General features: G+C 34.2%; 2 protein-coding genes across 6 annotated transcripts in view; one reads left to right on the forward strand and one right to left on the reverse strand.

The window, feature by feature from the left end:
• The window catches only part of LOC123523222 (uncharacterized WD repeat-containing protein alr3466-like), a 102,230-nt gene extending 87,266 nt beyond the window's left edge, over positions 1–14,964 (forward strand). For 3 of the 5 annotated variants that reach the window (XM_053549229.1, XM_053549224.1, XM_053549225.1), the window contains 4 exons: positions 805–906; positions 4,567–4,750; positions 5,091–5,300; positions 6,477–14,964. In XM_053549229.1, coding sequence (XP_053405204.1) covers positions 805–906; positions 4,567–4,750; positions 5,091–5,300; positions 6,477–6,719 — 739 coding nt within the window. In that variant the 3' untranslated portion in view covers positions 6,720–14,964. The remainder of the gene's footprint in view (positions 1–804; positions 907–4,566; positions 4,751–5,090; positions 5,301–6,476) is intronic. The other 2 variants (XM_053549226.1, XM_053549228.1) reach the window with 2 other exon arrangements.
• Positions 14,965–21,480: 6,516 nt separating this feature from the next.
• The window catches only part of LOC123565561 (probable E3 ubiquitin-protein ligase HERC1), a 182,289-nt gene continuing 181,182 nt past the window's right edge, over positions 21,481–22,587 (reverse strand). The window contains exon 70 of the mRNA XM_053550306.1: positions 21,481–22,218. Within this exon, the coding sequence (XP_053406281.1) occupies positions 22,015–22,218 (204 nt within the window). The 3' untranslated portion in view covers positions 21,481–22,014. The remainder of the gene's footprint in view (positions 22,219–22,587) is intronic.

A 22,587-nucleotide genomic window follows, 5' to 3' on the forward strand; every position in this document is an offset into this window, starting at 1 on the left:
AACTGATAATAATGGCATAACATCTTTTGTACAGATAATGTAGAATAAAGCCTAAATATAATTATGTAAATGAAAATTGTTCTACGAATTAATGGCAGTCTGTGAGTAAATTTTTTAAAATGGCAATGTAACTATTTTTCTAAAGTTAAATATGATATATGACTTTTGGGCAAAACCCACATTTTATTTTAAAAAAAGCCTTTTTTGATAGAAAACAAAATTTCATGAGATGATTCCACAGAATCTTTTCTACCTTTCTGGACTGGTACCGAACTATGGTATCCTTAATGTCCCCGATTTCAAATTATTTGCCCCTTATCACTGTGGATTTGAGCCCTATTTTGGTTAATCATGATTAGGGAAAATCACCTGGCTTGCTTGTGGAGGGAGTTTTGTTCTATACAGGTACATGTCTGTTGAAAAAATGGTTTTCTTTCACCAATAAATACTGCGAAGAACTGTATCATCGTGTCAACTTGTGACTTGGACAAAAAATTGTACTAGTTTTTATTGGCAAAATCAGAAATTTTCATTAATGTTTCAGTTTTGTATATATTTAATATTTAGTTATGCAAACAATATTTACATGAAAATAATTACTTGTAAAAGAACTGTTATTGGAATATAAATAAGTCAAGTATGTTCTTATATCATGGACATTGTATTAAGTGAACCAGTCTAAAATCTAGAAATACCAAATTTTGGCCACACAAAAGTTTATGTTTTTAGAGTAACTGAAAAAATAGATAAAAGCTTTGGTTCTGTGAAATGAAAGGTTGAATTTTGATACTCTCTTTGCTTCAGGTTGCATGATACATTTAGAAACACTGGTACTAATGGAAAGCATGAAAATGTTGAACTGGCCTGTGATGGTGTTATCATGGACATGGACTATAACCCAGGCAGGTTAGTACCAAAACTGTTATTACCTCCCTTTACTCACCTTTAGGTTTCAGTGACGTGGTTTGTGGAACTGTTACTCCTCCCCCTCTCCTTTTTATAGTTTTTCTGATCGCTCGATGTCCGGCGTCTGTTGTCTGTCAACATTTAGCTTGTGTATGCGATAGAGGCTGTATTTTTCAACTGATCTTCATGAAATTTGGTCAGAATGATAACCTTGTTGAAATCTAGACAGAGTTCGAAAATGGGTCATCTTGGGTTAAAAAATAGGTCACTAGGTCAAATCAAAGAAAAACCTTGTGTATGCGATAGAGGTTGTATTTTTCAATTAATCTTCATGAGTTTTGATCAGAATGATTACCTTGATGAAATCTAGGTGAGTTCGAAAATGGGTCACCTGAAATAAAAAACTAGGTCACTAGGTCAAATCAAAGAGAAACCTTGTGTATGCGATAGAGGCTGTATTTTTCAATTAATCTTCATGAGTTATGGTCAGAATGATTATCTTGATGAAATCTAGGTCAGGTTCGAAAATGGGTCATCTGGAGTCAAAAACTAGGTCACTAGGTCAAATCAAAGAAAAACCTTGTGTTTGTGATAGAGGCTGTATTTTTTAATTAATTTTCATGAATTTTGCTCAGAATGATTGCCTAGATGAAATTTAGGTCAAGTTCGAATATGGGTCATCTGGGGTCAAAAAGTAGGTCACTAGGTCAAATCAAAGGAAAAGCTTGTATATGCGATAGAGGTTGTATTTTTCAGTTGATCTTCCTGAAATTAAGCCAAAATGAAAGCCTTTAGGAAATCCAGGTCAAGTTTGAAAATGGGTCATCTGGGGTCAAAAAGTAGGTCACAAGGTCAAGTCAAAGAAAAACCTTGTGTATGCCATAGAGGCTGTATTTTTCAATTGATCTTCATGAAATTTGATCAGAATGATTGCATTGATAAAATCTAGGTCAGGTTCAATATGGGTCATCTTGGGTCAAAATTAGGTCACAAGGTCAAATAAAAACAAACTTTGTATGTGATAGAGGCTATATTTTTCAGTTGATCTTCCTGAAGTTAAGTCAGAATGATTATCTTGATGAAGTCTAGGTCAAGTTCGAAAATGGGTCATCTGGGGTCAAAAACTAGGTCACTAGGTCAAATCAAAGAAAAACCTTGTGTATGTGATAGAGGCTGTATTTTTCAATTGATCTTCATGAATTTTGCTCAGAATGATTGCCTAGATGAAATCTAGGTCAAGTTTGAATATGGGTCATCTGGGGTCAAAAGTAGGTCACTAGGTCAAATCAAAGGAAAAACTTGTATATGCATAGAGGCTGTATTTTTAATTGATCTTCAAAAATTTGGTCAGAATGATTGCCTTGATAAAATCTAGGTCAAATTCGAATATGGGTCATCTTGGGTCAAAAAGTAGGTCACTAGGCAAATCAAAGCCTTTCAATTGAGCAAAATGATACTTAGGAAATCCAGGTAGTTTGATAATGGTTCATCTTGGTCAAAAGTAGGTCACTAGGTCAAATCAAAGAAAAAATTGTGTATGCGTAGAGGCTGTATTTTTAATGATTTCATGAAATTGGTCAGAATGATTGCCCTTGATAAATCTAGGTCAGTGAATATGGGTCATTCTTGGGTCAAAAAGACATAGGTCCAAATCAAAGAAAAACCTTGTTATGCGATAGAGGTTATATTTTTCATTGATTTTCTGAAATTTAGTCAAAATGATGCCTTATGAAATCTAGGCCACAATGTGAATATGGGTCATCTTTGATCAAAAGTAGGTCACTAGGTCAAATCAAAGAAAAACTTGTGTATGCGATAGAGATTTTTTCAATTTTAATGAAATTTGATCAGAATATTTTCCTTCATAAATCTAGTAAAGTTCCGATTATGGGTTTCTTGGTCAAAATGTAGTGTCACGCAGTCAAATTCAAATAAAACACCTTCAGGTGTGCAATAGAGGCTGTATTTTTCATTGGTCTTCATAAATATTGGTCAGAATGATTGCTTTGAAAATATCTAGGTCAAGTTCGAATATGGGTCACATCTGGGTCCGAAAAGTCGGTCATTAGTTAAATCAAAGAAAAACCTTGTGTATGAAAGAGGCTAATTTCTTTCAACTATCTTCATGAAATTTTGTCAGAATGAGCCTTGATGGAATCTTGGTCAGGTTCGAATATAGGTCACTAGGTCAAATCAAGGAAAAACCTTGTGTATGTAATAGGGGCTGCATTTTACACTGTATTTTCATAAAATCTAGTCAGAATGGTTGCCTTGATGAAATTTAGGTCAAAGTAGAATATGGGTAGTCTGGGGTCAAAAACTAGGTCAAATCAAAAGAAAGACCTTGTGTATGTGATAGAGGCTGTATTTTTCAATTGATCTTCATGAAATTTGGTCAGAATGATAGTCTTGATGAAATCTAGGTCAAGGTCAAATATGGGTCATCTGGGATCAAAAACTAGGTCACTAGGTCAAATCAAAGAAAATACTTAGTTATACATAAGATTTTTGCTCCAATTTTAATGATAATTGGTCAGAATATTTTTTTCCATGAAATCACTAGGTCAAACATATTTACACTGTTATGGTGTGTTATTGTGTGTTTCTCAGGTGAGCGACCTAGGGCCATCTTGGTCCTCTTGTTATTCTAGTCTATCTGTTGACCTGTCATTTTGGCTGGAGAATGATACAGCTGACAAACGTCAGAGGATGATTGCCTGTGTCTGTAGATGACATTTCTTTTAGGGGTCAGTAGGTCAAACATGAATTAAGGTCTCAGTGACCTTGACATTTTAAAAAGTTTTATACATCACGTGGAGAGGTCTTTACACTACAGCTGCCAGATTCCGTAGGAAATAAAAGGCTAAGGTAGATTTCCCGGAAGCACAGCCAGAGAATATTGCTTTGCAAAGTATGCCAGCATAAACAGAAACTGTAGTGGAAAGATATAGTAAACAGGTTGATTCTGTCATCCAACAACATGTGCATTTTAATTATATGCGTGAGCCGCAAGCTAGTTAAATGAATGGTTACCAACTTCTATCTGCCTGACGCCTGGCAAAGTGGTAGGATTTGGGGGATATGCACAATAAAGGTGTCTCATAAGCCAAATTGACTGGCCCTTTCAATAGGGGTGACACTATAATAAACAAGACATTTACCTTTACCTTTATAAAAATGGGTAAGGGGTAGATAAAGGGTTGGGGATGGGGGTGGGTTCGGGGGCTGATGGGGATGGATAAAAGCAATGATGAATATTCTCAAGACTGGTTTCAGTATGTTGAAAGATTAAGTTCATATTGACAGTGAGGCTGAAATTTTTTTAAATGATTTTCAGCCAGTAATTAGAAAAAGCTTCGGTTATGGTTGTCTGACATCATGGGACCATTGCCAGTTGTCCCTATCAGTATCAGTGAACAGGCAATATCCCACAAAAAATGGTGGTAGCATATTTTGTGAATTGCTTGTACAACCTACTTAGAAACTTACTGTTTTATCTGACTGGACTAATTAACAAGATGGGACAACTACCCCACAAGTAAAAGGTGGTAGGTGATACAGATTGAACTTGTCTCACTCCAGTGCTTCACTAGTCAAAGTTTCGTAGTTTTGCTAACTGAAATAATATTTTGGCAGCTTTATGTATTGTTTTCCTTTCAGGAAGGAGTTTGCATATTCTTCAAGTGACAAGATGGTGTATATTCGGAAGTTTTCTACAACAGGTTCTAAAATGACATTGGTGAATACACTTCAAGGTCACGAAGCAGAAGTTACCTGTGTTAAATGGAACAGTATTACACAGAAATGGGTCACAGGATCAGAAGATGCCACCGTGAGAATATGGGTATGTGGTTCCTTAGTTGTAGTATTTTGTCTTTGATCTCGACCATACTTTTAGGTTTAGTTTGATTACCTGCCAGTTTGGATAAGTAATCCCAGACTTACGGGCCTTGAATTAGTCAAAGTTGAAAAAATTGACAACTTGCCAGCTCAATAAATGGAGTATTTTAAAAGTCAAAAGATATTTGCTGTGATGGTTCACTCAATCAGAGAATAGTATATAAAATTCTGTAAAACGTAGGTGGTAAACAACTTCAATTAGAATGGAAGTAAATTTAGTAGATTCAAGTTAATTGTCAAACTGGTTTTTCTCAGTTGTATTTTGTTGTTGTTTCATTTTCCAGTCTGGCACTGGTTTGAACGAGTGTGAGCAGATTCTAGCTGCACTAGGAGGCGTGTCATGCCTGTGTATAGACAAGGTGAACGGGGCAATAGTTGCTGGGATACAGCATGTTATCCGTGTTTATGACCCAGAATTCTACAGGCTCATACAGACAAATGTCGGACACACTGATGCTGTTAGGAGTATTATTCACATTAAAGAAAGAAATCAGGTATGTCAGTGTTTCATATCTAAAAATAGATTTTAAGGTCAGACCTACAGTTGTAAGTACATAGAAGACTTTAAAAACACACACTATTTAAAGTTCTGCCAGATATTCTTGTGAAGAGTTGAAGAATCACAGAACTCCAACCTGTAGATAATAATGACTGCTGAAAGTCTTCTCTATTATAATTTTTCAATGATCTAATTTTCACAGAGCAAAATGACTCTAACACATTATAAAAGTTGAGCTGCTTTGGTGGCCTGTATATTACGCCATACAGAATAGGTTTACTCTTTGGAAGTAGAATGTCTATCCAGGAAGCCTCTAGATCTGGGTTGTCAAGATCATCCCTCGGGTTGAAAGCTATGTTGCTTTGAACATACATACATACACCTCCACCATGACGGTCACGATCTTTCCGCCTTACAACATAATTCTCAATGTAAATCTCTGAACCTGGCACGGTGGAATCTAACCATGTCTCGGAAATACATAAACAAGCTGGATTACAGTCCCTTGCAAATAAACAAATTTCATTGATCTTTGGAATCAAACTACGCACATTCAAACGGACAAAATGAAGACCACGCCTTCTTCTAAATTCATATAGTTGCCTGTCTATGTCTGAAACAGTGTCTGGGGGTCAATGAGAAGGGGGTGTGAGTGTGGGGCGGGGGCTTTCCTGCTACATGAAAGGCTGGAAAAGTCGTCATAATTAATGACCTAACTTGTGTTGGTGTGACTCTAAATGCAACAAATACACATGCAACCAGATGTTTAATTGATTTTTATGATATTTTTGTACTGTGTTTTATTTTATGTGTTACTTAGACCTCTAGCAAAGTTGCATGTTACTTGACACTTTAAAATGATACTTGATCAAATTTGATAGCACTGATGATAAGGTAAACCCTGACAGACTACTTACTGTGGGAGAATACTGGTAATGTATTGCATTACCATTTATACTGTGAATAGGAATCCTATAATCTGTAGAGCTTACTAAAGTTGCCTACTACTGACCTGATAGAAAAATGCAAATACAGATGATATTTGTACAATCAGTCTGTAAACAGTTGATTGTATTGTTTGAGTATAAATTACAACTCTGCATATTTGAAAATCTTTCAGGTTTTGCTAAAGAATATGCCATATTATAGTTCATGTCCCTTTTATTTTCAGTATGTTTCCTGTTCTTGGGACAACTCCATACGAGTTTGGAATGCATGGAAAAAGCAGGTGAAGCGTAAAGAACCAGAAGAAGAAGGAGATGATAAAAATAGCGACAAGATGAAAAGAGTGGAGATATCATTGGATGTTGAGGAGGAGGACGAAGGTGAGGATCAAGGGGAGGTCACTCTAGATGGTCAAAATGTTGAGCAGACTACACAGGGGGAACAATCTGCTGATGATAAAACTTCCTGAGTTGGAGATTAATGTAGGACATGACAATCAGGGGAGCTTTAGTTTTAGATATCAGTTCTCTGCTTTTCTGGTGCTTACATTTAAATGAATAAATTTTGTATAATATTGAATGATATGAGTATATTAAATGTTATATGGCCTCCATTTCTATTGGTCAAAAGATGACACATACTGACCCAATGTAAGTGAATGTACAGTATGGACCTTCTTGTAGAAGAAATGCATGCCAGACTGCTTAAAAATTAAAGGTTTGATCATTACTGGCATACTAAAGCTACAGACAGTTGGCAAGATATATACTCTGCATGATTTATCAGTGTCACTGTATACAGGGTACATCAGTACACTGTGTCAGAAATCTGTATCCTGTGTCAGAAATCTTTTCTCAGTGTCAGAAATCAGTACGTTGTGTCAAATATCTGAATTTGCTCTCTCCTGATGAGAATTTCCATGTCAGTGTAGATAGGGCAATTATGAGAGGATATAACTATGGTAGTTGAGCAGTCAGTCAGGTTTTATGATGAGTTAGAGCTTTTTTACATAACAGTATTCTAAAAATTAAATATATGGTGAAATCATTTAATTGAATGTCTGTATTAGATTTAGTGGTTTTAGACCTAATAACTATTTAGTTGGGAGATTAATTTGTAGTTGTTCAGAAAAGCATTAAATAGACATGAATTTTATCTGTTCATCTGAATTTGATATTGCAGATTGGTGAAATGTTGTAGTTAGTCCTCAATAAGAATTACTGAACTCACAGTGAATGATTTCACAATTCATGTTACATGACATAAATTATTGTATATGGTATCTTCCATTGACTTTCATTACTTACGAATTTGTCAGAAAGAAAGGTATTATTAAAGTTGGCCAAAAGAACATGTTTTGATTTACATGGTGCATTATCAACAGCATTTTTGAAAACTGTGATACTTTAATTTAGTACCAACCAAATATTATATTGATATTTTTGTAAATAGTGTATACACTTTGTAAATTAGATGTTGTAGTTTAGAATTTAGAGTACTTTGTAGAGTTTTGTTTATTCTTCATGTTAATAGAATGTGTTTCGGAATATGTCATTGCATTTAAAGAATTATTTAAACATGATCTACATGTATCACTTGTTTTTAGTGCACTTTGAATCCCACTGAACTGTATTCAAAATGATTAGAGATAAATCAGCTAGATCATGGCTTGAAGCTGTAAGAGCTGGCGATATTATGCTATACCTCTTCCATTTTAATGGCAAGGTATAAAGTTCTCCAGACTGTCTGTGTCTTCAAAAATTATCACAACTGTTAACTGTGTTCTACAAGGTAGGATTTTGTAGTAGCTAGGCACAAATGACCACCAAAACAGAATGGTGTTTCCTGTTGTGTGATAACCTCAGTGTCAAGCTTGGCTAGTGAACCATTTTCTTTTAAAAAGTTATTGTTTAAAGTGTTTGTGTCAGGTGCAGTACTTTACATTTGACAAACTACTGTGTACATATGGCTGGGGCATTTGTGCTGTTAAAAGTTAAATCAACAATGTTATGTCAAGTGTTGTAGATACGTAATATTATATTTTGTATATTATGTCTAGTGTTGAAGGTCAGCAATATTATGTCTGGTATTGTAGATCTACAATATTATGTCTAGTTTTGTAGAGCAGTAATATTATGTCTTGTGTTGTAGAGCAGTACTAGTCTAGTATTGTAGGTCTGCAGTGTTATGTCTAGTGTTGTAGAGCAGCAATATTATGTTTAGTTTTTCAGATTTGCAGTTTTATGTCTAGTGTTAGTGCTGTATAGAATTAAAATCAGATACAAAACAATAACAGATAGAGAAATGACAAACAGTATCTCTTATACATGTATATATTTTGCTAAATGCTCATGAAACCTGCTTTTACATTTGATAGATTATTAGGTGAGTATAGTGTGCTAAGACCATTTTGTTGTTTTTTAAACCATTAATACAAGAGGCTTTTTTGTCCAAATTAACTGCTTAACATTACTTAACTTACTGTTGTTGTAACTCAGACAAAGAACTTGTGACTTGTAGTATAAATGAACAACTGTAATCAAACCCTAGGCACGATTTGAAAAATCAGATTAAATACTTAAGTAGAGCCATCATTATGTCCACTTGCTTCTCGGTTCTCCACAGCTTAGGGCTTGGGGATCTAGTTTTAAGTGATGACCAATCCATCTGGCTTATAGGAAGTTAGCACTAAAGACCATTTGCCTAAAAGAAAGTGGTGCCCAGAGGATTATCCAGGGTCATCACTACCAAGGTGTGAAGTCTGGTTCATGGAAAAATATGAATTATTTTTATGCCCCCCGAAGGGAGGCATATAGTTTTTGAACCATCTGTCTGTCTTTCCGCAATTTTCGTGTCTGGTCCATATCTTTGTCATCCATGGATGGATTTTCAAATAACTTGGCATGAATGTGTACCACAGTAAGACGACGTGTCGCGCGCAAGACCCAGGTCCGTAGCTCAAAGGTCAAGGTCACACTTAGACGTTAAAGGTCATTTTTCATGATAGTGCATTGATGGGCGTGTCCAGTCCATATCTTTGTCATCCATGGATGGATTTTCAAGTAACTATGCATTAATGTGTGGCACAGTAAGACGACGTGTCGCGCGCAAGACCCAGGTCTGTAGCTCAAAGGTCAAGGTCACACTTAGCCGTTAAAGGTCATATTTCATGATAGTGCATTGATTTGGTGTCCGGTCCATATCTTTGTCATTCATGCATGGATTTTAAGATTATTGGGCATGAATGTGTACCACAGTAAGACGACGTGTCGCGCGCAAGACCCAGGACCGTAGCTCAAAAGTCAAGATCACACTTAGACGTTAAAGGTCATATTTCATGATAGTGCAATGATGGGCATGTCCGGTCCATATCTATGCATTCATGCATGGATTTTAAAATAACTACGCATGAATGTGTGGCACAGTAAGACGACGTGTCACGTGCAAGACCCAGGTCCGTAGGTCAAAGGTCCTAAACTCTAACATCGGCCATAACTATTCATTCAAAGTGCCATCGGGGGCATGTGTCATCTTATGGAGACAGCTCTTGTTTTTTTGACATTTTTCAATTTTTTACATGGTAACATTGCTTTTGTGCTAAGGTACCTGGAAAGTTTCATCAGTAAATTAAGTCAAAATTCAAATTTTAAAACTTGATATTTGATATGGCTGAAATTTACAAAGGAAGGAAGATACCCAGCCAGAATATGATTTTGACATTTAAACAACTTGGCCATCAAACTTAATTTATACTCACTATTGAATAATTATTACTAATGATTCTGTGTAAATGCGAGATATAACTTGGTTGAAACTTTAATAACAAACTGTATGTTTTTGCTAATATTTACATTTTTGCTGTTTTTATGCCTTTTGTTGTTTTTCAACAAACAATTTCAATAGGTGCTGAGTTACTTTCTGTTTTGTTTTTTGTCTCTGTGACAAAGATTTTCCATATTTGTTTTTCCAGAGTTTTAACATACTGTGTCAAGGATGTTTTTCTTATTTAAGCCTAAATGAATGCTTGTCTACATCTACAGTGTAATCTCTCTAGTGTGGACACCATTAGGACAGCTGTTGCTACTCGAGAAAGGTTTATATACTTAGAATTGTGCCTTTCTTTGGGAGAGAATTATTTGGTCCTGATGGGTGTTGTAGATAGAGGTTATACTGTATTTTTGTGTCTAATCCTGTTGTGTAAATGTTTGCTTACATTAAAGTGCTTAATAATTATCTGTAATATTAACAATAATTGTCAAGGTTTACTTGAGTTTTTGAGATTAGCTAACATATTTTCAATTCAAATTTTATAAATGAAAAAACAAAATTATGATACAGTTGCATATTAAATGATATCTAGAGGAAGAACTAGCAAAAATATTTCTATGTTGATAAATTCACTTTATTTTACAGTTTTATTAGTAAGACACAATATTTCATTTTTAGTATCAGTAAATTAAAGCCTGTTAGAGAAATATATTTACGAAATTGTGATCCTTTTTAGCAGAATTTTTTGTTTGTTTTGTTTCAGTAGAATCACCTGTCCTGTGTTAACAGGGAAAATACTTTGCACAAAACAGAATAGAACAATTGTGATATACATATCTTTCTGTGATAGATTTCCAAGTGACTTAGTGTTATTCTTTTCATGATCTGGAACAGAAATTTCAGAGTAATCTGCTGGAATTATTGTCACTGGAATGAAATAGAACAATGTGAAGGAACTTATTTAGTTCCCAGTTCTTTTGTATAAGCATCCATTCTTCTGAAAAGCCTGTTCTCATTACATCCTGATTTAGCTACCATTTATCAGATAGCTAATGTTCCATCTGCGCCTGGTTTTTATTGAAAAGAGTTTGCGCATGTTCCATACTTTTCAGAACACTGTTCTATTTTCTTCCCATAACATAGAACAGGTGCAGAATACCCAGACTCACGAATGGAATACACCTTAGGTTTTCAGTTAAAAGTTATATAACTATTATAGATATGCTATATACTGAGCAAATCAAAATGTCTCTAGGTGAAATATTTGCAAATTTCGGATTTCTTACTTCCAGATAATACCTTGCAGAAATTTAGATTTTAATCATTTTAATGGGCTTTATTTTGGTGGCTTTTCAATGCAAAAAATTGATGGTTCAAGAATCTATAGTACATTGAAAAATGTTTAACCCAACAACATACTGTAAAATCTTGTAAATAAGCGTATACGCTTATAATAATTTTAGTGACACTTTTATGCGCATATTTTTGATATGCGCTTATACTTAAGCCGAAACTATGCGCTTATATTTGATATGCGCTTATAGACAAGCCGTGTGCACCTATTTTGATATATTAGGAAAATTGACAGTGCTTACCTTGGTTGAGAAAACGAAAGTAAAACATGGTCATGGTCGTGCGCAGTGAACTACTTCCTTTTATTGCATACAGTATTTATACATATAGAAAGCATAATGATCATACATAATTTGCAAATAATGCTCAATCTCTCGGACCATTCAGTCATTGTTCAACACTAAGATTGTAACATCTTATCCGTATTGTTTTCACAGATTTACAAAAGAATGACAAACTGTTATGACAACGAAAACATTTTCTATTAAAAAAGAATGATTATCATAAACAATTATCAGTTTATCAGACAATAGACGTTAAAATCTTTTAACATCCTTCGGCTATTCATCAGGTAAGAACATTTGTCACCTGTATTTATTACAAACAATCATCACGGTATAATACTGTTAATTACGTCTTTTTGCTGTATCTGATGTTTGTTTACCAGTAATCGGATATGTGCCTACTTTCGAGACAAAGTTATCGTAAGGGCATGACATGCGCTTATTATCCCATACGGAATAACGGTAAGGCCATATGCGCTTACTTTTGATATGCGTATATATTCGAATATGCGCTTATTTACCAGATTCTACAGTATTTGGGGTTTAATTGATAAGTGATCCAAACTAACAGATTTGAATAGTGTTTGCTCTTGTTGGATTTCAACTAGGATAACACAAACTTGGATATAGGCAGAGAAAAATGGAAAAAGCATTTTGGAAATGTTTTTACGTAAGACATGAATTATAACACTGTTGATAAATATACTTAAAATGATGTGGTTTACTGGTAGTTGTTGTTCACAAAAGTACATTTGGTTAAACTGTGTATAGTATTCTACTATTGTCTATTGTGTGTTTCACTTCATACCATTGTATGCAATTCATTATTAAGTGTTACTACAGAATAAGAAGCATAAATTCCTGTCCCATCTTTTCCTGTTATTTTTTGACACATTAATTTGTGACTTTTTCAAACTTTTAACAACTGTTATTCAGACATTTTGCAAGAATTTATATGTACAACTGTGGTTTATGAAGACTTTTGTATTTGTGTAGTGTTTTTTGTGTGTGTTAGTTCTGACCAAGCTGTGATACATCCTTCAAACTGTTGTTACTAGTTCTTGACATTCATTTGAGTGCAGAAACTGTGTGGTATCAGTGATTTGATTGGATATCTCACTTATTTTTAAAGGACAATTTTTTAAAGAATGCCTTACAATGAGTGATTCTTGCATGAAAAAGTTTGTCAAGCCTTTTGTAATGCTGAAAGAATTTTTAAAATTGGACCTATATTGAAAAAGGTATGGCAGTTTAAACAAGTCCACCATTTCGTTTAGTGTTGTCATGGAAACAGTGTGGCTGCCATTATTGATCAAATCTTTCTCATTTTTGAGCTGATTTTGAAAATTCTTTCATTTACTTAAATGTTCATACAGAATTAACGTAAGAACAGTGTTGCTTTTCCCTTTAATATGCAAGTTCCGTCTTACCTGGATGTGCAGTTTTTCTTAATCAGACTATTAGCTCCTAAGAAATTCCTCCATACTTTTTCTTATATAGGCAGTAATGTGTCTCCGTAACAGAAATACTTGGATAGGAGACTTTCTTCATTCTGTTTGTCCAACAGTCTGTTGGAACAGCTTCTGGAATTTTGCACAGCATGAAGTTTTATAAATTAGTCTTGACGACAGAATTGGTACCTTGTGCAGTAAAATGGTCACAGAGACTTGACATAATACAGATAAAAGGAATATGTTAAAAATCTATCATAACATGTTATTTTTACACTATATGTAGATATTTTGCAACAGGTTTGAAAAAATGACTGTGACCAAGTTCATCCATCTGTTTTCGTTTCTTTTTTGTCAGATCAGAAAAATGTTCAGTACAGGGTTTGTTTATTTTTGACACTTCCAAATTTCTGTGATGTCACTTAGTGTAGTTTGTTTGCCATTTTGTTGTGTTTTGTGATTCTGGTGCAGTAATGAGTTTTTGAGTTTGCAATTTAGATTCCAAATACAGGTACTCCTGTTTTTGCCAGTTTAGTGAAAGTTTTTAAAGAGATCTTTAATGGAGACAGCTTTTGTAAGGTAGTGGACCAGAAATGAAAGTGAGCAGTTTCTGTGGTTTTGTATTCTCTTTAGGCAATTCAGCATTCTACAGATGTATTTGTTAAATAAAATCCTTGTTTAGAGTTCAGATGTGAAGTAATTATATCATGAGGGCTGTAATTCCTTAGCATCTGAACTCAAAACAATGACTTTATTCAAGGGAAAGCCACTGTTCGAGATATATTATTTCAATTATAGCACAAAATCAAGTACTACGATGACATCCACCAAACATTTTCTTCTTTAATTGTGGTTTGCTTTGCCAGGGTGCTGCTATGATGTTCAACACTATGACGTAAAATTTTATTAAGGGTAACATTCTGACCAAGTTTCATTAAGATTGGGCCAAAATGTGACCTCTAGAGTGTTAACAAGCTTTTCCTTTGATTTCACCTGGTGACCTAGTTTTTGACCCCAGATGACCCAATATCTAACTCGTCCAAGATTTTAAGAATTGTGATGTAAGAATTGTGATGTAAGGATTGTGATGTAAGAATTGTGATGTAAGGATTGTGATGTAAGAATTGTGATGTAAGAATTGTGATGTAAGGATTGTGATGTAAGGAGTGTGATGTACACAGTGATTTGTTGCATAATAATGTAAAATTTTCAGTTCTTTCTTCAAAAAGAAAACAAATCTGATTGTATTAGAATGTGAAGTAGAAGGAATTTAACTTTATATCATACTAATGAAAATGTCAACTTTAAAATTTAGATTTATGAGTTTGACATCATATTTAAATCACTACAATCAAACTTATTTAACTCAAACTCGGATAATTTGTACACCACCCTTCTTTCGAACTCGTCGTAGGTTCTGGAAAAATCCCTGTATAATGATTTTTGTTCGATAACACGAACAAATTTTGCTGGTCCAGCCAAGTTCAAGTTAACAAAGTTCGACTGCAGATCTATTTGAAATTTGAAGTATCAGTGCATTTGGAATTGAAAAAAAAAATGAAAGTTTGATGTTTGTCTAGAGATATGCCCCTTTAAGGTATAATGGTGTATGTATTTTAAAGAACATTTAGTAGTTTAAATTTCTGACTTCATCATAGATGAAAACAGGCACTTACTTATTAGATGAGTTATTTGTTATGCATATTATTGTACATATTAAGATGTGATATTTAAACAATAACACGGTAAACTTGTATTTATAATATTAATTCTTTCTCAGTTAAAAGATTTTAAAATGTTGTTTTATTGAATATACCTTCTTTGTTCAAAGATATTTTTAAATAAAAATTTAATGCTGCATTTGCGTCTTTAAATATTTTTTACCTTGGTAACACACGCCAGTATCAAGGGTTGTAAAAGCAAGTTTGTAGACCAGTCTGAAACCTCTAACAACAAGTTTGTAGACCAGTCTGAAACCTCTAATATCTGATTGGCTGTTTCTATGAATAATTTTGTAGCAATTCTTGACTGATCTCCAAACTCAGTTTTATAACCTTTGATCCAAGGTATTTCATTTGGGGCCTCAACTTTAACATTTCATGTGAAAAGGGTCAGGTTTGTACAGTATCAGATACATGTATATCCAGCTTCCTGCGCAATAAGAGGGCCATAATGGCCCCATGTCCCTCACCTGAGTTTAAATGCTTGCTTGAACAGTTAAAAGTTTCTACTCAATAAATACAGGCAGGTAATGTGTATTTTGTGGGGTTTTTTTTTTTTTGGGGGGGTGGTCGGGGGCTTAAGGTTTCAAAATCAGGCCAGCAGTTTCATACCAGAATTTTTTTAAAGTTTCACTATATACATATAGGGAAAAAGAGACCATTCCCCCTGGCAGCCATGTTTTTCGACAAATCGTAAAAATTGATTTCATCAACTTCCACCCAATTGTTTCAAAGATGTTGTTTGAAGAAGTGTGGACAGATGGATGCCGGACGGCGAGTGATCACAATAGCTCACCCTGAACACTGTGCTCAGGTGAGCTCAAAATACTCTACTTGCCCATGTGAACTTGTGTTCTTAATAAGTTATTTGTATACTGTAGATGGTATGGCATCCATTGCCAACATTAACACAATATTCTTCTCTGGCACTACTGGTTGAAATTGCACCAAATTCTGTCATCCTAGCTAGCATGGACCACTCTCAAGTTGGTTTTAAATTGTTCAACAAGTCCCTTTTATATGACTACAGAATCGATCTATAAGTAGAAAATCCTTTAAAGGATTTTTATCATTAACCACTTTGTAAGGTCCATTTTCAAATTTGCTTAAGGTAGTTCTGCACGTTTGGATCGAAACATTTTCTACAATGTAGAATTTGATTAAACCCTGACTTTTCAAAACTTCAGAATATACTTAGAAAACTCAGCAAATAAAAATGATAGGGTCGTCTGCTTGAATTTTTGCTAGACTGATTTGAAATATTTGGACCTCACGCATTTTTTCATAATGGGAGGCTATGGGAAAATTACAACATTCATATCATTTTCGTCAATAGAAATTTTTCTACAATGTAGATTTTAATGAAACTTCTCACAGTCGTAAATAAATATATGGTCTATAATATGGTAAAATTAAATTTATAGGTCCGTGTGCTTATTTTTGAGCTATTTGACCAACCTTAAAGTGAACCGCATATTTCAAGACAATTGAAGACATTATTTTAAATTATTTAAACGTCACAGATGTTTTGATATCATATATTAACTTTAGAGAAATAGTAACAATGCCATTGAAATACATTTACTCACGGGTTGCCATTAATTCTTAAAATGATTTTTATTTCTGTACGCCGAATCCTGGCTTTATTCTACGTTTTCCGGAAAAATGACGTTACGCCATCACTTCCGGTTTATCAAACGTGCAGAACTACCTTAAGGAAGAACAAGTGTTTTTTTCAGGATATCTGCCATTTTGAAAAATGTTTCTTCGAATATTGCTTTCTAACAAAAGTTTTGCCAAAAATCAATGCGTTAAATAATTAAAATATGACTAATACTGTACAATTTAACCAAACAGATTCTACTTTTAAATTTTCACCCTTATTTTTGGCCGACATTTGCCTAAAATTGACGTAAGATTTACAATGGGGTAGTGGTAGGTAATGTCAAATATCTATGAAAGTAGATCAGATGTGGCCTCTAGTGTTAACTGGTTCTTCTAGGATTTGACCTAGTGACCCAGATAAAGACATAAGGCGACCCAGTTTCAGACCTGACCTAGATTTCATAGAGAAAGTTTGATCAAGATGAGATAGAAAAGGTAGCCTCAAGTGTTATCAAGGTTTTCCTATTGATTGAACTTGTGACCTAGTTTTTGACCCAAGATGACCCTGTAATGACCTAATTTTATTGAGAGTAACATCCTGACCAAGTTTTATTAAGATTTGCCCAAAATTGTGATCTGTAAACTGTAACAGTCAGTTGTGAAGATGCAGTACAGATGACAACAGACACAGGGTGATCACAACAGCCCACCCTGAGCACTTGGTATATGAAAGAAGTAAAAACAACATACTTTCAAAAGAAAATTTATTTGCAAATGGATTTAACGCAGGTCGTAGCATACTTAAAACAAATCAACCTAATCAAATATTATTCTTACAAAAATAAATAACCACAGCGTTTCATATACAGACAATATACAAATAAAAGAAAACCACAGCTTAAAAAAATCACTTCTCACACCATCAAAAATATGCAATATATAAACTATCACAGAAGGCTATATTCAAAACAAACAATTACCACTTTAATTTGCAATCAAATTTTAGTAAATCAATATATGTTTGTTATTCAATTCCATTCTGTAAAAACACGCTTAGAATATATAATGTGATAGTTCTGAATCTATTACTGGTAATCACCATGCAGTGCAGTCTGTAAACGGGGAGTGCTGGACCTTAGCTTTTGCAACAGTTTGGCAAAAACTTCTCAGACAACGCGGATCTGGTCTGTATCTTATCCTAAAGAAAACATCACACATTAAACTGTAAGAGGACAGCACCAATTGACAATTCAACAGCCTTTTTTATTTAAAAAAAAGAAACACACACAAGACAAATGACTGAAAAAAAAAATGACAACATAAGCAAGCACAAAAGGTGTAAAAGTGTTGAGTAATTAATTTTTAGCTTGACTATTCATAGAATAGTAGAGCTATTGGACTCGCCCATGCGCCGGCGTCCAGATTTGGTTAAGTTTTTGTATGTAAGCTGGTATCTCAGTAACCACTTGTGGGAATGGATTGAAACTTCACACAACATTCACTGTGATAAACTGACTTACACTGCACAGGTTCTATAACTCTATTTTGCTTTTTTACAAAATTATGCCCCTTTTTTGACTTAAAAATTTTTGGTTAAGGTTTTGTATGTAAGCTGGTATCTCAGTACTCACTAATTGGAATGGACTGAAACTTCACACACTTGTTCACTGTCATGATCTGACATGCACAAAGCAGGTCCCATAACTTTATTTTCCTTTTTTACAAAATTATGCCCCTTTTTCACCATAAAAATTTTTGGTTAAGTTTTTGTATGTAAGCTGGTATCTCAGTATCCACTAATGGGAAAGGATTGAAACTTCACACACTTGTCCACTGTCTTGAGCTGATAAGCACTATGCAGGTTCCATAACCCTATTTTGCTTTTTTACTAAATTATGCCCCTTTTTCGACTTTCGTATTCATTCAATCAACAAGGCTGTTGAATAGTCGAGTGTTGCTGTCCTCCGACAGCTCTTGTTATCTGTTATAATGCTTAATGAGATAACAGATCACACCAAAGAACTTTCTATGTCCAAAAGAAGCAAAGGAAATCAGAGTAAGGAACCTGTGTATTTTATATCATCGTATCACAGTGATCAAAGTGGTAACTGAAATAGTAGCAGTTTGCATACAAAAACTGGAACCAAAAATGGGGCATAACTTTGAAATAAGCAAAATAGAGTTATAGAACATGTGCAGTTCTGATTAGGTCTTTGGGAACAAGCATGTAAAGTTTCAATCCATTCCAACTAGTTGTTACTGAGATACAAGCTTACATACAAATCTTAAGACACTTATACAAGGTGATAAAAGAAGTGCAACTGCTCTACCTATTCTTCTAGAAGTGGAGCTAAAAACTAACATACAATGTTGCAACTGCACATACAAAGCACTGAAAACTCAGGTTAATTAAAAACAAATAAAACATTCCATTCAGTAATATTCAATAGTAAATAGTTAAAACCCAACGCAACATTCAATCATGTGCACCTGTTGTGAGCAATGTTCCAATAGTAAATTCTGCGTTATATTTCATTTATTCTGCATAGCAAAATTTATTTTTTCTAAACAATTCTGAATAATATACCACACTGTGATCTTACACATAGAAAGTATACTTGTAGAGACATCAACATTTCTGAAACCTATGAATGACAGCATGCCTTTTAGATAAAAAAAACTAGTGTGTCAATAGAACACTGATATCTGCACTCCTGTCACTGTTATGCATATTGTTGACTAAGTCAAGGGCCATAACTCTGGTCTGGCTGTGTGAAATCCAAATTAAAACATCAGGTGCACAACTTCACATACTGAGTAACAATCGGTCAAATAAAATTTGACACATCCATGACACAAATTCGGACGGATGGTTGAAAATTTTCCCTAAACATTTTTGGGGGCATATTAAGAAAATAGTTATAGAGTTTAGTAACACATCGTCAATTTAAGGTAGTTCTGCACCTTTGACATAAATGTTGATTTTTATCAAACCATACTTTTTCAATGAAGGAAATTCAGCCAATAAAAAAGATATGGTTGTGTTCTTGACTTTATGTTAGACTGATCTGAAAATATTTGGCCTCCGGTCAATTTTCATAATTGGGTTTTTATGGGGAAAATTACTCTTAAGACGACTTTTTGCATATGAACTATCTATTGCAATCATATGGCCAAATAAAACAGAATTTATTTTTTATTATTATAGGTTGCTAAATTTTTCACAAATCCAACAAGAGTGCCAGACTGTCATCGAAATTGGTCTAATTCAAGGGGCATAACCCAAGAGTGTCTTGGGCAATTTGGGTAGTTATCATACTGGGCCGAGATATTATGCCCACAAAAACAAGCAAGTTTGGTGAAGATCGGATGAAAACTGTTTTAACTTAGAATGCGGCAAGGCTTAATTTGTTGTTTTTTAAGTAATTCAAGGGCCAAAATCCAGGAGTGCCTGGCAGGATTTGGCTAATTATCAAACTAGGCCGAGATATTATGCCCACGAACATTGTCAGCAAGTTTGGTGAATTTCGTTGTTTTTTTAGTAATTCAAGGACCAAAATCCAAGAGTGCCTGGGATGTTTGGCTGGTTATCGAACTTGGCCGAGATATTATGCCCACAAACATTGTCAGAAAGTTTGGTGAAGATCGGATGAAAACTGTTTGACTTAGAGAGCGGGCATGCTTTGGACGCCGCCCGTCCGCCCGCCACAGCCACAGGTGTTCACATAATACGCCCTCACTCAGCTCTTTCACAGACGGGCGTATAAAAATCAATTCAAGTCCTCATAATTCATTATATTATTTTTGGAATTATTTTACATCAAAACGTTTCTATTGTCAAAATTAACCTTAACATAGACTGTAAAGCTGATAGCTGAACACTTAGTACAGGTGATAGAATAGATTCTCAGCAACATGTATACTGTCTGTATCACAGCTAATAGGCATTGTTCTACACTCCGAAAAACTGATGTTACTTAGTAACTTCAGGTTAATGAAACGTGCTGAGTTACCTTAAGTAGGGTTAAGGCAAGACATCTGAGATTCATTAGCATAACTAAAACAAAGAGTAAACATTTTGATAACCTATGTTGGCACCAACAATATTTGACACTTACTGTAAAGTATATATTCTTATCTGTATACATCTATATGCACATTCGAACATGTATAAATCAACACAGTAAATGACCACAGCTTTTTGAAATCAAAGTAATAAAGAGTGTTTTTCATCCTTTAAAAACCATCATACTTTTCAATTATTCTACTAACAAAATGTGCTCACTTAAAATTCAAGACAAAAAGGTATTTTAGCAGTCTAAACAAATCTCAGTGTCCAAAAGGGGCAATAATTATTGCAAAAAGCAGGATGGAGTTATGTTGCTTGCTGTACAGGGTCAGCTTATGATGGTGAACAAGTGTTGCAAGTTTCAAAGCAATAGCTTTGATAGTTTAAGAGAAAAAGTTGACCTAAACATAAAACTTAACCAAAATATCTGATATTTTCTAAGTCTAAAAGGGGCCATAAATCTTGCAAAAAGCAGGATGGAGTTATGTTTCTTGCTGTACAGGGTCAGCTTATGATGGTGAACAAGTGTTGCAAGGTTTAAAGCAATAGCTTTGATAGTTTAGGATAAAAGCTGACCTAAACATAAAACTTAACCAAGAAAACTGATTTTCTAAGTCCAAAAGGGGCAATAATTCTTGCAAAAAGCAAGATGGAGTTATGTTTCTTGATGTACAGGGTCTGCTTATGATGAACAAGTATTCCAAGTTTCAAAGCAATAGCTTTGATAGTATAGGAGAAAAGTTGACCTAAACATAAAACTCAACCAAGAAATTCTGATATTTTAATCAAAGTAAAAAGGGTTAATCTTTAAAAAGCAAGCATTTTCATTATTCTACATAGCTATATGGTGACAAAATTCAAGACAAACAAGTGATATTTAGGAGAAACACAACTCATAATAAAGGCAACTGCGAGATAGTGACAAGCTACATTGATAGACAATAACTCATCATATTCAAAAAATCAATGACCATAAAAATGCTAACCCTACTTTCATTATTTCATCTCTAAAAGAGATTTGACAAAGACTATTTTCTATATTAATGTGATATCTGATAAATGCTTATTAAAAAGATCCCCTGTAAGTCTTCCTGAACTTGTTTCAAATTTCTCTGCGTTATTTTCTTCTGACACAATAAAGATTTCCTGTCTGAAAAATTTAAGTCTCCAAGAATTTTAATATTGAAAAGTGTAACAAAGAGCCCTAGGAATACTGGCATAAACAAAACTGTCATAAAAATAGCAAAACTGACTTCAAACACTCATGAATGAACTTCATGTAAACTTTGCTTCACAAATATTAACATTTGTGGCAACAAATTTCAAAATTTGATTCAGCCTATGAAAAATGTATATATGGAAAAATCATAAGTTTCAAAACTGTAAAAGTTTCAGAACTGTAATAACAATTAAACTTAGAAAGTAAATCTATACAGAGTTCTCATTCAATAGTTGATGTTCAAACCTTAATTTCTCTCTGTTTCTACTGGAACAATCTGTTCTTATTTCTTGTTCAGTCACCATTGTCCTCATCGGAACCAAACAAATCTGCGCCAAAATCATCGTCAGTTCTGTTGAGCATGTAGTTATCCATGTCAATTGATTTACAATGGTTTATAGCATAGCGTAACTTCTCTGCCAGCACCTCAATAGTAGAGTAGGTAGGTATTCGTAGTTGGAAAAAACATGTCTGTGAAGTTGGTAAACTGTCCTCACCCTAGAAATCACAAACAAAATACTGTGATCAAGTTGTGTCCATAACAACAGGTGGGAAACAAGTCAGTTTGTTCTGTAGGGTTTCTGTTTAAGCCACTAACAGAGTTTAAATTATGATTAAATTTTCCATGAAAATTGAAAAACAGCTTGGTTTTATATTACTGCAGTAAGGTATGGGGGAATCACTAACTTTGTCTATTGTAATACAGATATTTTCATGCAATCCAAATTCCGAGACCTTTAGAAATTGTCAAATAACACATTGTAGCCACTGTGTAATCTGTAAAGTCCTGTTTCCTATTAAAATTATTTGGGAGGACTTATTTATGCAAAGTTATAAAAAATCAGAAACTACCAGAATGTATTCCCT

This window comes from Mercenaria mercenaria, chromosome 8 (assembly GCF_021730395.1).
Source record: "Mercenaria mercenaria strain notata chromosome 8, MADL_Memer_1, whole genome shotgun sequence".
Lineage (NCBI taxonomy): Eukaryota > Metazoa > Mollusca > Bivalvia > Venerida > Veneridae > Mercenaria > Mercenaria mercenaria.